General features: G+C 34.4%; 1 protein-coding gene across 1 annotated transcript in view; it reads right to left on the bottom strand.

Moving 5' to 3' along the window:
* Window positions 1-14,557, bottom strand: part of LOC121321634 (cilia- and flagella-associated protein 46) — a 42,207-nt gene that overhangs the window by 11,834 nt on the left and 15,816 nt on the right. The window contains exons 29-49 of the mRNA XM_041260634.1: window positions 14,191-14,347; window positions 13,534-13,757; window positions 13,204-13,323; window positions 12,321-12,485; window positions 12,054-12,202; window positions 11,776-11,874; window positions 11,121-11,214; window positions 10,884-11,036; window positions 10,005-10,205; window positions 9,803-9,909; window positions 9,319-9,501; window positions 8,632-8,767; window positions 6,322-6,519; window positions 5,754-5,942; window positions 4,928-5,059; window positions 4,634-4,813; window positions 3,946-4,119; window positions 3,571-3,668; window positions 3,236-3,300; window positions 2,583-2,776; window positions 2,268-2,386 (exon numbers count right to left, since the gene is read on the bottom strand). Coding sequence (XP_041116568.1) covers window positions 2,268-2,386; window positions 2,583-2,776; window positions 3,236-3,300; window positions 3,571-3,668; window positions 3,946-4,119; window positions 4,634-4,813; window positions 4,928-5,059; window positions 5,754-5,942; window positions 6,322-6,519; window positions 8,632-8,767; window positions 9,319-9,501; window positions 9,803-9,909; window positions 10,005-10,205; window positions 10,884-11,036; window positions 11,121-11,214; window positions 11,776-11,874; window positions 12,054-12,202; window positions 12,321-12,485; window positions 13,204-13,323; window positions 13,534-13,757; window positions 14,191-14,347 — 3,137 coding nt within the window. The remainder of the gene's footprint in view (window positions 1-2,267; window positions 2,387-2,582; window positions 2,777-3,235; window positions 3,301-3,570; window positions 3,669-3,945; window positions 4,120-4,633; window positions 4,814-4,927; window positions 5,060-5,753; window positions 5,943-6,321; window positions 6,520-8,631; window positions 8,768-9,318; window positions 9,502-9,802; window positions 9,910-10,004; window positions 10,206-10,883; window positions 11,037-11,120; window positions 11,215-11,775; window positions 11,875-12,053; window positions 12,203-12,320; window positions 12,486-13,203; window positions 13,324-13,533; window positions 13,758-14,190; window positions 14,348-14,557) is intronic.

The following is a 14,557-nucleotide window of genomic DNA, read 5'->3' as shown; positions in this document are numbered from 1 at the left end:
GAAAATATACTTGAACTTTGACCCATTCGACTCCTCGAGATCATTGCTTTCAATTCAAACACAAAATGTCTCGTTTTCAATCACTTGACAACACCCACAGTAGAGAAATGTTCATTAATGATAAACAAAATGAGAATACGTAAAAAAAAAAAATGAAAAAAAAAAATGATGTAAAGTGTCGTATCTCAGAGAAACTGGATAGGAACAGGAAATTAAAACGAGGTAAAGGCAACCATCTATGACACTCCTAAACAAGCTCAGGTGTAACCAATTACCTTCAGAATTCACACAATAAGTTAAATGGAGTCCATCTGTGTGCAATAAAAGTGGTTCACGTGATTTCAGATTAAATACACCTGTCTCTGTAAGGTCCCACAGTTAGGTAGTGCATTCAAAGCAAATATACTACCATGAAGACCAGGAGCTTTCAAAACAACTCCAGGATAAACTTGTGGAAAGGGGAGGGGTATAAAAAGATTTCAAAGGCAGTGAATATCCCTTGGAGCACAGTCAAGTCAATCACTAAGAAGTGGAAGGCACCACCCAGAATCTGCTTAGAGCAGGCTGTCCTCCCAAACTGAACAGCCAGGTAAGAAGGGCATTGGTCAGAGAAGCCACCAAGAGGTTAATGACAACTCTGAAAGACATACAGCATTCCATGGCTGAGATGGGAGAAACTGTCCATGTGTCAACAATACCACAGGTACTCCACAAATCTGGCCTTATGAAAGAGTGGCAAAAAGGAAGCCATTTATGAAAAAAGCCCCTATAAATTCCTGCTTGGAATTTGCAAAAAGGCATGTGGGAGACTCTGAAAAGATGTGGCAAAAGATTCTGTGGTCCGATGAAACAAAAATTGAACTATTTGGCCTAAATGCAAAGTGTTATGTCTGGCGCAAACCCAACACAGCACATCACCCAGGTAACACCATCCACACTGTGAAGCATGGTGGTGGCAGCATCATGCTATGGGATGCTTTTCATCGGCAGGGACTGGGAAGCATGTCAGGGTAGAGGGCAAAATGGATGGAGCTAAATACAGGCAAATCCTTGAGAAAAACCTGCTTCAGTCTGCAAAAGTCACCTTTCAGCAGGACAATGACCCCAAGCACAAAGCCAAAGCAACACTGGAGTGGCTTAAAAACAAGAAGTCAAAGCCCGGACTTGAATCCGATTGAGAATCTTGTGGCAAGACTTGAAGATTGCTGTCCACCAACGATCTCCATCCAACTTGACAGAGCTTGAACAATTTTGCCAAGAAGAATGGGCGAACACTGCACTATCCAGATGTGCAAACCTGGTAGAGACTTACCCCAAAAGACTCACATTTGTAATTGCTGCCAAAGGTGATTCTACCAAGTATTGACTAAGGGGGGTGAATACTTATCTAAGCAAGACATTTCAGTTTTTTTTTTTTTTCATTAACCGTTGTTTCACAATAAAAATTCTCTTGTCTCTTCAAAGTGTTGCGTAGGTTGTGTAAATCAAAAGGAAAAAAAATTCCATTAAAAGCACCAAGATTTCAGGTTGTAACGCAACAAACTGAAAACATCCAAGGAGGGTGAATACTTACTATAGGCACTGTGTGTGTGTGTGTGTGTGTGTGTGTGTGTGTGTGTGTGTGTCTATATATATATATATATATATATATATATATATATATATATATATATATATATATATATATATATATATATATATATAAAATATTGCCAAGAGCGACCACTCATTCGTTTTAAGCAAAAGTGGTTGCTTGTAAAATGGGCACTTTTACGATGTACAGAAAGGCTACTATTGTTACTGATGTTTCATGTAAAATTTGAATTGCATGCTTCAAAAGGCATCCCACTACACTATCTTAGTTTTTTAACTAACTTTACATACAGTACACAGTACAGTTCTGTATTTAAAATCTTTTAAAAATTCAGTACTTACGCAAATGCTTATTTTCTAGATTTAAGTTATACAATCATTATCAAAAAGACCAAAATGTTATCGTAGATGAATGTTCAACAAAAGCTTGTGGTGATGCAATCACTTGTACTTACAATTTGTTTGAAATACTTTAAATTGTTAAATTAACAAAATAGTCCCAATTATGAATTTTAATATGTTGCATCACGGCAAATGCATGGCTTTCCAATGGTTTTTGTAGACAACTAAAATATGTTAAGATATTTAAGGCATATATGGCTTTGTCAACTGTGTGATCTTCCATAGTTACAAAATCAATAAGATGGAGCTTATGAACTATGATTTATACATACCTCAAACTTGGAAAGTCAAATTGGGAGATAACAGGATTGAGATAATCCTCCAAGTGTTTCACAATTTCACTGAAGTTTGATAGCAGTGTTAGCTCATCTTTTGTTACTTTGGAGGCTTCCTTTTTGTTGAGACACAGAAAAAGCATAAGAATAAAATAACCTAGGATACAGTATCTGCTGTAAAGAACAGAGTACAGATAAAGTTACAAGGATATACTGCATTATAAGATTTGAACATAAGAGGTATATTTTGTTTCTCCTCCAAATGAGTTACCATATGGAAACAGTGCATTCAAATAATACTGGTTAACCCACATTATGTGCTCCCTTGGTGTTGTGCAGTACATTTTCTAACATGCTTCTCTGCTGTGCATGGTGGCTACGCTGGTACTCCTGTTTAAGGAGTACTTGCATCACTTCTTTCTTATGAAGACGAACTCTTGAAAGCAGCTTGGAGAATATTTCTGGGTCCACAGCTGCTCGTGCAACTCTAGCACGAACCATTGTGCCTGTCACAAAGAAAAATGAATATGACAGATACCAAAGAGTATAATATTTATTATTTTGTTATAATATTAATCTTTTTAAACCCAATTAATTATTACAGTACATTCAAACCAACAACATTTGTTCTATCTCAATAATACAATATTATCAAGTAGCCTGCTGATCTGTTCACTGGCAGGTTGTTAACATTGAATTTAAATTGAAAAAAGTTCTGGTCTGAAATGAATATGAAAATTTAGTGAAAATGTCTTCTTAAATGTTATGCTGCCAGTGTTAAGCTGTTTACTGTAAACTACTGAGTCTGTAAAGTGTGTGCTCAAGTTCAATCCGAAAACATTTTCACTGACATAAATCCTATAATCTTAAATGAGGCCCAAGGACAATGGATGCATTCATGTTGGTTAAGATTAACAGTGAACCAGGAAAACACACTGAAGATCAAGAACAACAAAAACTCTTACCCGTTTGTTGAACACCCTTCCCTGTGGTTTTCAGTCTGTCCAGAAATGCTCCATACAGAATAGACCTTAGATAATAATGGAATTCTTAAGAAATAAAGCCTCATATTAAGTCCAAAGACCTTTACATTTTAATCTATATAAAAAACTCAGTTACTGTACTTAGAACCACTGTAATGACAACCATAATAACATACTAGTGTATTTTCAACTTCTTTGTATCATTGTTATTGTTATTATTACTGGAATTATTCAATAAATAATGCTATGTATATTTCCTGTACTGATATCACTGAATATCATAAGACAAAGTGAAACGTGCACATTTTCAAACATACCTGTCTTCAGAATGCTGAAGAATGACAATCTTAAAGTTAGGTGGAAGTTCGTTCAGATGGTTGAGATGTTGTGGATTAATGCTGAGGTTTGCGTAGGACTATGGCAAAAAAAAAAGTACCACACAAAATTACAAAACAAAAAAATATCTGATCTAACAAGGTTCAAATGCGCAACAAGATGTACTATAAATAAGATTTCTTGTGCTATAAATCGAATGTCATATAAAGTGCTAAGGACCTTTGTTAATACACATTAACTACAGCTTTGAAAGTGGATGTTTTTGTTCATTGAAATGGTGCCCGGGCCTAGGGCCTTTAAATTAATGTTTTCATTTTATAACAGGTTACATAAATAACAGTGTTGTGACATAATACCTTGGAAATCGCTGTAAGCCTTTGCTCAATTGTTTTGAGAAGAGTGTTTGTTCCATCAGCCTTAGTTTGATGTAACTGATGCTGAAGATGCAGCAGAGCTGCAAGCTGGGAGCTGCTAGTGTCACAGTTGGCTTCTTTCAAGATATCACCCATCGTAAGAGATGCACGGCAACTCTAAATAAGTAATAATAATAATAATAATAACAACAATAATAATAATAATAATAATAATAGGTAGCTGTATCTATACCATTTATGACCAACTGCAATCCAATGCAATTGCTATCAAACTACATTTTGCCACTAGACTTCAATTTTAGCATCTGCTGTATGAATCAATTCTGCACCATCCCCACCCCCCTCCCAAGGTTTAGAGGTTCAACGGAGGACTACAGTATATGAAATTTACTTATCAGCATAATTTGGAGTACAGTATCACCTACCAAACAAATATACTAGTGTTCTATCACAGATAAGACCATGATTTCAGTGACACCCATTTAAACATATTTATGAATTTCCTTCTTGACATAGTTAAATTATATTAAAGAAACTGATAACAAACAAAGCCACACCAATAGTGAGAATCATTTCACAGTGCCTGAGCAATATCTATCTCTCTACTGAGATTATTGCAGGTAAATTGAATCTCTGATTATTTTCTGTACCTATAAATCAACAGTTTTACCTGATACAAAGCCAAGTATTGACCTGAAGAAACTGGGTCGAATTGTCCAAGACATTCAAGCATATTAAGGCAAGCTGCTGCCAGGATTTCAGTGAGCTTGTTGTTAAGAGATAAACTGATGGCTTGTGCCAATACTTCACTAGCTTGAGCCAAGTACTGCTGTGCCACGATCCTTGCATTCTAAAAAAAAAAATAGAACATGCTTTTCATGAATGCATACTGTGTATTTGTTTTTACATTATGTAGAAAACAAAAAAAAAAACACAAAGTAGTATTGAGAAAAGGCTACAGTACCTTAAGCCTAACAGCTTTTAACATATATTGCAGCACTCCCTGATTTGTAATGGGGTAGTCTCCCAAATTGTTTGTTTCTTGTGAATGTTCTTCTTCAACATGAATTTGTTTTAAAGCAAGCTTAATTTCCTCCTGTAAATGGTATATAATAAAAAAAATACATGTTTTTGATATATATGTTTTTGTTTTGTTTTCTTCTGGAGTTAGTGTATGTTAGGGTTGATAGGTTTTTAACATTGGAGGTCTGCAAAACTATATTTGAAGATATTAAGATATGCAATTGATTAGATAATTTAAATAGACTTTTTTTTTTACTGAGATCTATAAATAAACTGCTTAAATAGTATCCTGTTTCTTGATTTACTGCATACTGTACTATATTCTATTTGCCTCAAACTTCAAAATAAACTTAAAAGCAAGGTACACACCCTAATAAACCAATGTCTTAAAACCTGGAATTCAAAGAGAACATAATTCCACTTAGAAGCATTTGCTTGCCAGATATTTTAAGTTCTAAAACCACTGGAATTACAAGTTTATGACATAGGTTGAAGACTTCTGATCTCCCACTGTGGTGTACATGTAGCAAGTAAATATTGTTCATTGATTGTTTTCAGAATAGCATCAAAAAAAATAAGTGATGCAAACTGTAGTCAATGTTTATAGAAAAAAAAGTTACATTTTGTGTGATCTTCTATTCATTGAAATTATATGTTCTAAAACTAGTAATCCTAATTATTCATGTAACCTCAACATTTCATCCCGTATAAGTAAGTTGTGGCTTTAATGTTATGCAAAATAATAAATATATACAAATAGTTCATACCACAAATTGACTGTCCCACTGAACTGAGGGATGAAGTGGGTCAATCTGAACTGCTAGCAATCGTAGACACTTTCCTATCTGGCACAAGCACTTAGCCCTCATTTCCACAGAGTTAGAACAAAGACTATGTATACTTTCAAGTTGCGCCAAAGCAACTTGCCCCAAGGTCTTCCCAGTAGTGACCCATTCCTAAAAAAAAAGAAACATTAATACGTTATTTACTAATCAGAATATCAAATGTTTAAAAGGTTGCACATTCCAACCATATTTATTGAATAAAGGGACAATATACACATAGAAGTCTGTTATCCCACATGATTTCTCACCAAGGAAAGAAACAGTTAATCATTTTGAAGAACTAGACACAAAACTGAAATGTTGGCAGAGGAAGTTGGTAATTCTGACTGGCAAATTATGTTTATTATATACCTCATTGATTATTTTTTGAATGGATTGTGTCCGCAGTATGAATAAAATATTTTCATCAAACAAAAAATGACACTTTAAATGTAAGTTAAAGTTAATAACTGACTTGTATTCAAGGGGTGTATAATTTAGATTCAATTACCTGCTGCACAGAAGAATAGTTTGGCGTACATCGCACAAACTCTTCCACAATTTTCTGTACTGAGCCTTTTCTTTCTTCAGCTAATGCTTGCTTCTTCTCTTCAATGCAAACCAAATGAAGCATATCTAAGGTCAAGTCCACAAGGCTGAATTTCAGATTGGCCAGCTTTCTCAACAAAGGCAAACTCAGGTTTCTCATCTGAAATAATTATTTACAAAAAGCATGGCTTGTTTGAAAAAGAAATAAAGAAGATGTTACTCTTTTTAAAGACTGACTCCCTGTAATGGAAAATATACAAAACTAAAAAAAAAATAAATACAAAAAAAAACCTAGAGGGCAATACAAATAAAATGTACATTAACAAGAGAATGGTCTAAAGCACACCATTTTAAATGCAATGGGAGGAACTGGCAGTGAAACTCCTTTACCAGTTTGAAAGGTGAGAAATTAAAAATAAATAAATAAATTACAAGCAAAATAGCTCAGCAGCTTTGAAAGCAGAATTCTGCTACCTTGTCATCATAGTAGACTGAGGTTCAGTATTTATTTAAATAAGAGTGGCACAGATATTAATGACATAATAGACAAGTCTCATGATGTGTCTTACCCCCTTGTTATTAGGAGGAATGTTATACATTTTCAAAGTGGCAAATTATTTATTTAAATATATCCTTGTTCATAACTGAAACTTGAGTGCCATCTGTTGGTGTATAAGATGAATACTACTCACATTTATTTTGTTACACACCTAGTATTATAACTTAACATGCAAGATTATAAATACAATACAATTATTAATTTCATGTTTAATAAAATATTTGTAAAATATAAAGTAATATAAATATATTTATAACATTTATATATATAGATATATATAGTTATATATATATATATAATATATATATATATTATATATAGAGAGAGAGAGAGAGAGATGAGAGAGAGAGAGAGAGAGAGAGAGAGAGAGAGAGAGAGAGTGCTCAATATAGAAATTCTACACCCCCTTTCAAAGTTTTCACCTTTTGTTGCCTTTTAGCCTGGAATTAAAATGCATTAAAATAGTTTTTGTTTTTTTGTTTTCATTTATCTACACATCCTACCCCACAACTTCCAAGTGTAAAAATATTCTAGAAATTTGTAGAAAATTAATTAAAAATAAAAACTGAAATAGTTTGGCTGAATAAGTGTCCACCCCTCTTGTAAAAGCAATCCTAAATTAGCTCAGGTGTAACCAATCGCCTTCAAAATCACACACCAAGTTAAGTGGCCTCCACCTGTGTTAAATTGTAGTGATTCACATCATTTCAGGATAAATTCAGCAGTTCATGTTGGTTCCCTCTGAGGGTAGTGCATTTCAAAGCATTTTCAAACCATGAACACCAAGGCGCTTTCAAAGAACTCCAGGACAAAGTTGTTGAAAGGCACAGATCAGGGGATGGGTATAAAAAAATATCAAAGGCCTTGTATATCCCTTGGAGCACGGTCAAGACGATTATTAAGATGTGGAAGGTATATGGCACCACCAAGACCCTGCCTAGATCAGACTGTCCCTCCAAACTGGATGACCGAGCAAGAAGGAGACTGATCAGAGAGGCTATCAAGAGGCCAATGTCAACTTTGCAAGAGCTACATGCTTTTATGGCCAAGACTGGTCAAAGTGTGCAATTATACTGTAAATACAGTATAATTATAAATCTCGAAAAACTACTACTTCTAAATCTTTTGTAGTCATCTTTGTATTACTTTAATATAAATACATGTTAATTTGGATTCATATGTTGTTTTTTTCTGACTTTATGTGAACGAAAAGACACACATTTGCCCATTTTCCCACTGGAAATAGTGATATTTTGAAATATCACTGTCCTGGTCACAAAAGCAAAGTTTGTGGGGAATAATAGCCATTTTCTAAACTTTTGAGGCATAAGCAATTAGGAAATAACACTTACTACCCAGGAACAAAAATGGTGTTACATAGTGTAATTTTGCAGTGGTCTCTTAATTTTTTCCAGAGCTGTGTGTGTGTGTATATATATATATATAAGACCCATCCTGCAGTACGGAAATAATTGTGTGCTGCCTTGAAAGAAACACTTTAACAATAAATCAAAATCAAAAGTATTTCAACTTGAACATCAAAAAAGACTACTGACACAGTTTTTGTTGTTTTTTTTCCCCCGTACACAGCAAGCAAGACCCTAGATACAAGAGTAACTACCAGAAAACCAGGATGTATTTGGACACATATGAAATACAACTGAAGAATAGAAATAAATGAACACTTCACAAATGGAAAAACTACATGTTTACCTCTTGAGGGTGCAACAGGCTAAGTGTATTGTTGAATGTTTCCTCCTCTGCTGTAACTGCTTGGAGAATCAGGGAATAGGAGTCTAACAGATAACGATACTCGAGTTCTTTATCATCTGTGTGTTTAGCAAGCAATCTTAAGCAAAAAGAAACAAAATAAAACATATATTGAATACATTATTAATGAAAACAAAGGGATAAACAATTCACTAGGCTAGAGCGGTGGCTGGTGGTGGGGATTGCAGAGTAGTGGGGTTTGGACCGGGGACTGCCAGACCTCTAAGATGGAGTGGTGAGTTTTGTCACCAGCCCAGAGGGAGACACTGTTGTAGAGGTGGTGGAGGAGAGGATGGAGGCAGCAAGACACAGACACAATGTGAACAGTCAGACTGGGTATAAAAAAAGGGTTAAAAATAATTTAGCTGGCAAAAGCCCTCACTCCACCTTCAAATTCCCAGCAAGGCTAAATAAATTGATATATATATATATATATATATATATATATATATATATATATATATATATATATATATAGATAGATAGAGAGAGAGAGAGAGAGAGAGAGAGAGAGAGAGAGAGATTATATATATATATATATATATATATATATATATATATATATATATATATATATATATGAATATATATATATACTGTACATGAATCACATATTAATACATGTTTTACCGTAACACTTTTGAATGTTCTAGTATGGCATCCACTCCTTGTTCTTTGTAGCCATACTTAAAGAAATCCTTTGCAGACTGGTTTAGTGTATCGCAGGATGCCATAAGTATCTTTACATGCTGAGGGTGCCAGAGTACATGGGCAGTTTCATGTTGTAATGACTCTATCTGTATAGTTGCCAACCTAAAGAATGGAATATGTATTTAGTCTATACAATAAAACCAACGCAGATGTGAAAAATAATTAAATAATTGTTAAACTACATAAATAAATTATTAATTGGCATTGTATCCACAAGGTGGTGCTAATGTATTGCAATTCATTTTTTTTTTTTTTTTTTTTTTAAAGTTAATGACAACTGTAGGTTAGAATACTCACAATATTACTGTGGTCTCACAATATTAGGATTTTACAACACAGACATTTCTATTGAATTTTTTTTTGTTTTAAATAAACTGGCAAGCAAAAGATTATTAAAACATACTTGCACTCCAACGATGCAATCATGAATCTTAGTACTGTTACTCTGTTGGGTCTCTCTTCCAAGGCAGATCTAAACACTGAAATTGTGTGTTCTAAGACTTTACAGGCCTGTAAAAGACAAACAAAGTATTTTGTAGATTTTATGTTCAAACATAATATATAAGGCAGTGTGGAGTCAAAAGGTGTATTTGAGTTGTAATTACCATATTGTCTTTGTCCTTACTGTTTTCTTCTATTATGGCCTTCACAAGACAAAGTGTCAAATTAAACCAGAAGTTTTCATCCCCTCCTATACTCTGTGCCTCTTGCAGTAGTGCCTTGGCTTGACCGTGGTTCATTTCAGAATTAGCCAGCACAGCAAAGAGATATAAACATTGGGCCTGTGCTGCTTTATCATCTAGTTCCTGTGATGTACAAAAGAAAAAACCTTTAAGACATGCAGGTCTCTATTTCAATATGAACAACCACTGTGCATTTTTACTATATATAACAGAATAGAATGGACAGAAACAAGATTCAGCAGTTGAGCCATTGTTTTATTTAGATCATATTGCAATACACCAGAGTAGGGATAGTTAATAGGCGAATTGTGGTCCGAATCCGGATCACCAGTACATTGTAATATTTTCCACATGGTTTGACTTCAGAAAATTGTTTGTTTGTGGATTTGGGGATAGGAGTCAAAGTGAAAATGTTGCTATAACTAAGAATGTTAGACCTTTACAAAAATGACTGACTACCCCTGAACCAGAGCATGGTCCCTAGAAACTGTGGCTCATCAAGTTCATGCAGTGCAATGAGATTCAATGGGAGTCAATCTCATTTCAATCACTGGTCTAATTATATAAATAAGGATTAAAATAAAATTGCCTAAGTGGACAGATTTTAATTACACAAAGCATGCTTATTTGTTGTTGATAGCTTTTCCCAAACAGGTGATTAGGTTTAAGTTTAAAGATCACTGGTTATCCATATAAGTGCACACACTATGAATACATTTTTTTATAGAATAAAAAAGAAGACAAAAAACTAAAGTATCTATTTATTTTATAGGTTGAGTGCCTTTTACAAGCTGAACTTACCCTGGCAGTCATATTAGCCTCTAGCAAAAGATGCCTGGCTGGTTGGTACAAGCCCAATTCAAGCAAAATTTCAGCCTTCTGAATCCACATATTTTGAACACAAAGCCCACTTATTTTCTTTCCAGATAGGGTACTGTCAATAAGCTTTGAGGTCTAGAAAAATAGTAAAGAGAATAATTTAGTTTGTATGTGGGAATCACTTTGTAAGACAGAAATGAAGACAGTAAGTTAGCCAACCTTTTCCAACTGAGTTTCATCTGAAATCTTTGGTGTTCCGTCTTTTATTGCCTGCATTTGTTTCTCCTTATGCAAAACAATAGTTTGTCGACACCTAAAGAGTTAATGTAATAGTGTTAGCATCTAGAAAAAATTAGTTTGCTTTGATTTAAGGATGTAGCTATACATTTATTAAAAGCCAATACTGAACAACATTTGTTTTTTCTCAGAGAATATGATGGGCACCCCGTGTACTGAGTAGCGTTGAGTTACATGCATAACGAGCACCTTTTCCTGTCACGCTAGCAAAAATATGACAGCATGCCTAATGTAAAAGACAGAATATTATTTTCAGCATCCGAGACTGGTTTAACAATTTTGTGGAATTTTCTTTTCAAGCATGCAGTGTTATAAGAATGAATACATTTTCACTATAATTAACATTTTAATCCTTATACAAATGATAGCATTTCACTCATGGGGCTCGGAACTAGGGGTGCTGGGGGTGCAGTAGCACCCCTTGTTTTTGTATGGCTTCCATCATATGCAGGGGTTACAGTTGTGTTCAATGGCTTTCAGCACCCCCACTTTAACAGTTGTTCCAGTTCCACTGATTTCACTGTGTAGCTATATTTTCGGCTTAAAATTCAATTGTATAAATGGGTCAATGACAAACTTGGTCTGTTCCTCCTCGTGTATGAACACTGTTCCAACAACCTTCTCGTGGTATGTCGCAAAGAGATTAAAACCAAGCCCTGAAGAAATCTGTGCAATTCTGTAAAAAAAAAAAAAAATTAATGAACACATACTTGTATTTATCTATACTTCTACACCAATTTGATCATTGCATTCCCTCTTCATCTAGCAGAACACTTTAAACATACAGTATGACTTGGTAGTTCATCTTCCTATAACCGTAAGGCAATTTCTTTTTCATGAAGTAACAGTACTAACCTTAGATGGTAGAGGTCAGACAGACTCTTGCTGTCCATCACTTCATGGGCAATGACCTCAGCAAGTTGTAGAACAGGCAATGTCAAATGGGTTAGTGACAAAAACTTCAGCTCTTTCACTAACTGATCCAAATAGAACAAGCTTCGAGTCTTTAATGAAAAAAAAAATTATAATAAACATAATTATGATTATACAAACCTTTACACAAATTAATTATACATATTTTCTGGTTCTTTTTAGATGGTTTTCTATAATGCATTAACTTACAGGTTTTGTGATGTTCCTCTCATTCACAGAAGAATAACTTAGATCCTGTTTAAAGGCCTTTCTGACTTCATCAGGGCAGTCATACCCAGCCCACTCCTCTGGATAAGAAGGCAAACTATCTGGTGACCCCTTTTGCTTTGGTTTCTCTCGAACTGGAGGTGGAGGCTGCATGAATAAATTATGTTGTTAGGGATCAGCTTTTTCAGGTATATGCTCTTACTCTATTAAACAATCTGAACACAAAAAAGAAATATGAAAATGACTCACTACCCTATTCACAAAACTAAAGCCTTCTATCATCCTTTTACGTATGGTATCAATGATGATGATTGAAGCATGGACTGTTAAAGAACGTTTTTTGGGGGGGGGGGGGGTTGCATTTGTTTTTTTTATGGACAGTATTTTAAAAAAATTAGAATACATTTCTAACTTTGTCTCAAACTGTTTAACAAGGTATATTTTAAACAAATCAACTTTACCACTTAAAAAAAAATAAAACTGTTTAACATCAGAGAATGTACATATAAATACTCTATAGTAAAACATACTGTCCTTAAAAAAAAACAAAAAACAGTCAACATCATTGCTACTATACTTGTAAAATGACAAATAATTCGATCTTTGTAAACAAAAAGAACTACATTTTATTTTGTTCTTTTTGGATCACTGGGTATTCAGGACATATGTGTGTTCTAAAAAGGCCTATGTGATTCTGCCTGGAGTACAATAGTAATTCTAAGCAATGAACACCATTATGGAAATTGCTTGTAAGAGTTACTATCAAGAGTATTCTGGTAACTCTACTATGAACAAAGTTTGCGGTGGTACACCCAGGGACACCATGTATGCTACCCAGAGTACAAGATTTACTTCTATTTCTTACCTGTTTGGATTTGTTTTCTTTGTCTTTCTTTGGAGTGGAAACGGGAGTAGAACGGGAAGGAGGAGCAGAAGGATTTTTCAGTGAATCCTTGATAATCAGGGCAGCAGCTGATAATGATACCTATTGGGGTTAAACAATAGTGTAATATTTATACTGTAATTCACAGTACTTTACTGTTAAGACCCTGCACTGATTCACTGTCCTCATTGTGTCACATTTTGTTCATGTGTCAACTAGTGAATAATATGCAAAACAGTCAAGATTGTATAGCAAGTCATTAAAAATAACCAATTTTTAGAATCATTTAGTTCGGTAACCCTAGCTCATTACCTGCCAGATGCGCATTACGTAAGCATAAGCCATAAGACAGTGCTGTTGGTACTGAGGAGAAGCACAGCTTGAAATGACTGCCATTAATGTGTGTGCTCTAATGAGAGCCTCGAGCTGTTTCACATGTTTTAAGTCAGTAATAGACAGGCTGGTATTTGCAATTTGCACTCCAATGTCAGACTGATGCTTTATTGGGATTATGTTGTCTTTTTCAGCATGCCCCTCTGCAAACAATAAATAACAAAAAAAAATTAGTGACATGCCCAATTTAAAAAAGGGACGAGCAGAGATTATCATGACTATGAATCTCTGCAAACTGTGAAAAAGGTTAGTTACTTTATTCTTATTGTGGCCTACAAACAGTAATCATATCTTAAGTAACAGTAAGGGCACAAAAGTCCTCCCTGCAACACACATACATTCCAGATCTTTGATCTAGATTTTTGCTTTTGTTTAATATCTGAAGCACAGATTTCACGGATTTTCAAATTACTCAATCTCAAATAGCAATAATAATAATAATAATAATAATAATAGAGAGCTTAGAACTGACTAAGCTCTGAAAGAAAGTACACAGTATACCATTGCTTACACCAAATATTTGGGATGTACTTAAAAGGATAACCAATTTTTATGCTAAAAAGTAAAATGTAATACCATAATCCTGGTTATCTTCCAAATATGTCATGTGCAGAAGTATATCAATAGCCCATTCTATCTGGTAAAGTGAATCTGTAATAGGGAACTGATTTTTGTAAAGCCATTCTCCAAACTCAAGCAAATAATCCACCTTCTGCCAGTCACTCTCTGGTTTCTGAAAAAAATATATATACTGTTAATTCACATCCTGACATGCTTTAACTAGTTATCCCCAAGCAATCAGCCAGTTAACCGGTGATTATTAACCCATTACATTTAGATTTACCTGACTGGTTTAAGACAGTAGTTAACTAAAAGGGGCATAACATAGTATGACAGTTACAGTTGGGAAATCAATGCGCTTCTTACCCTTATATTCAAGCTA

This window comes from Polyodon spathula, chromosome 10, assembly GCF_017654505.1.
Source record: "Polyodon spathula isolate WHYD16114869_AA chromosome 10, ASM1765450v1, whole genome shotgun sequence".
NCBI classification, from domain to species: domain Eukaryota; kingdom Metazoa; phylum Chordata; class Actinopteri; order Acipenseriformes; family Polyodontidae; genus Polyodon; species Polyodon spathula.
This window is presented reverse-complemented; position numbering and strand designations above follow the sequence as displayed.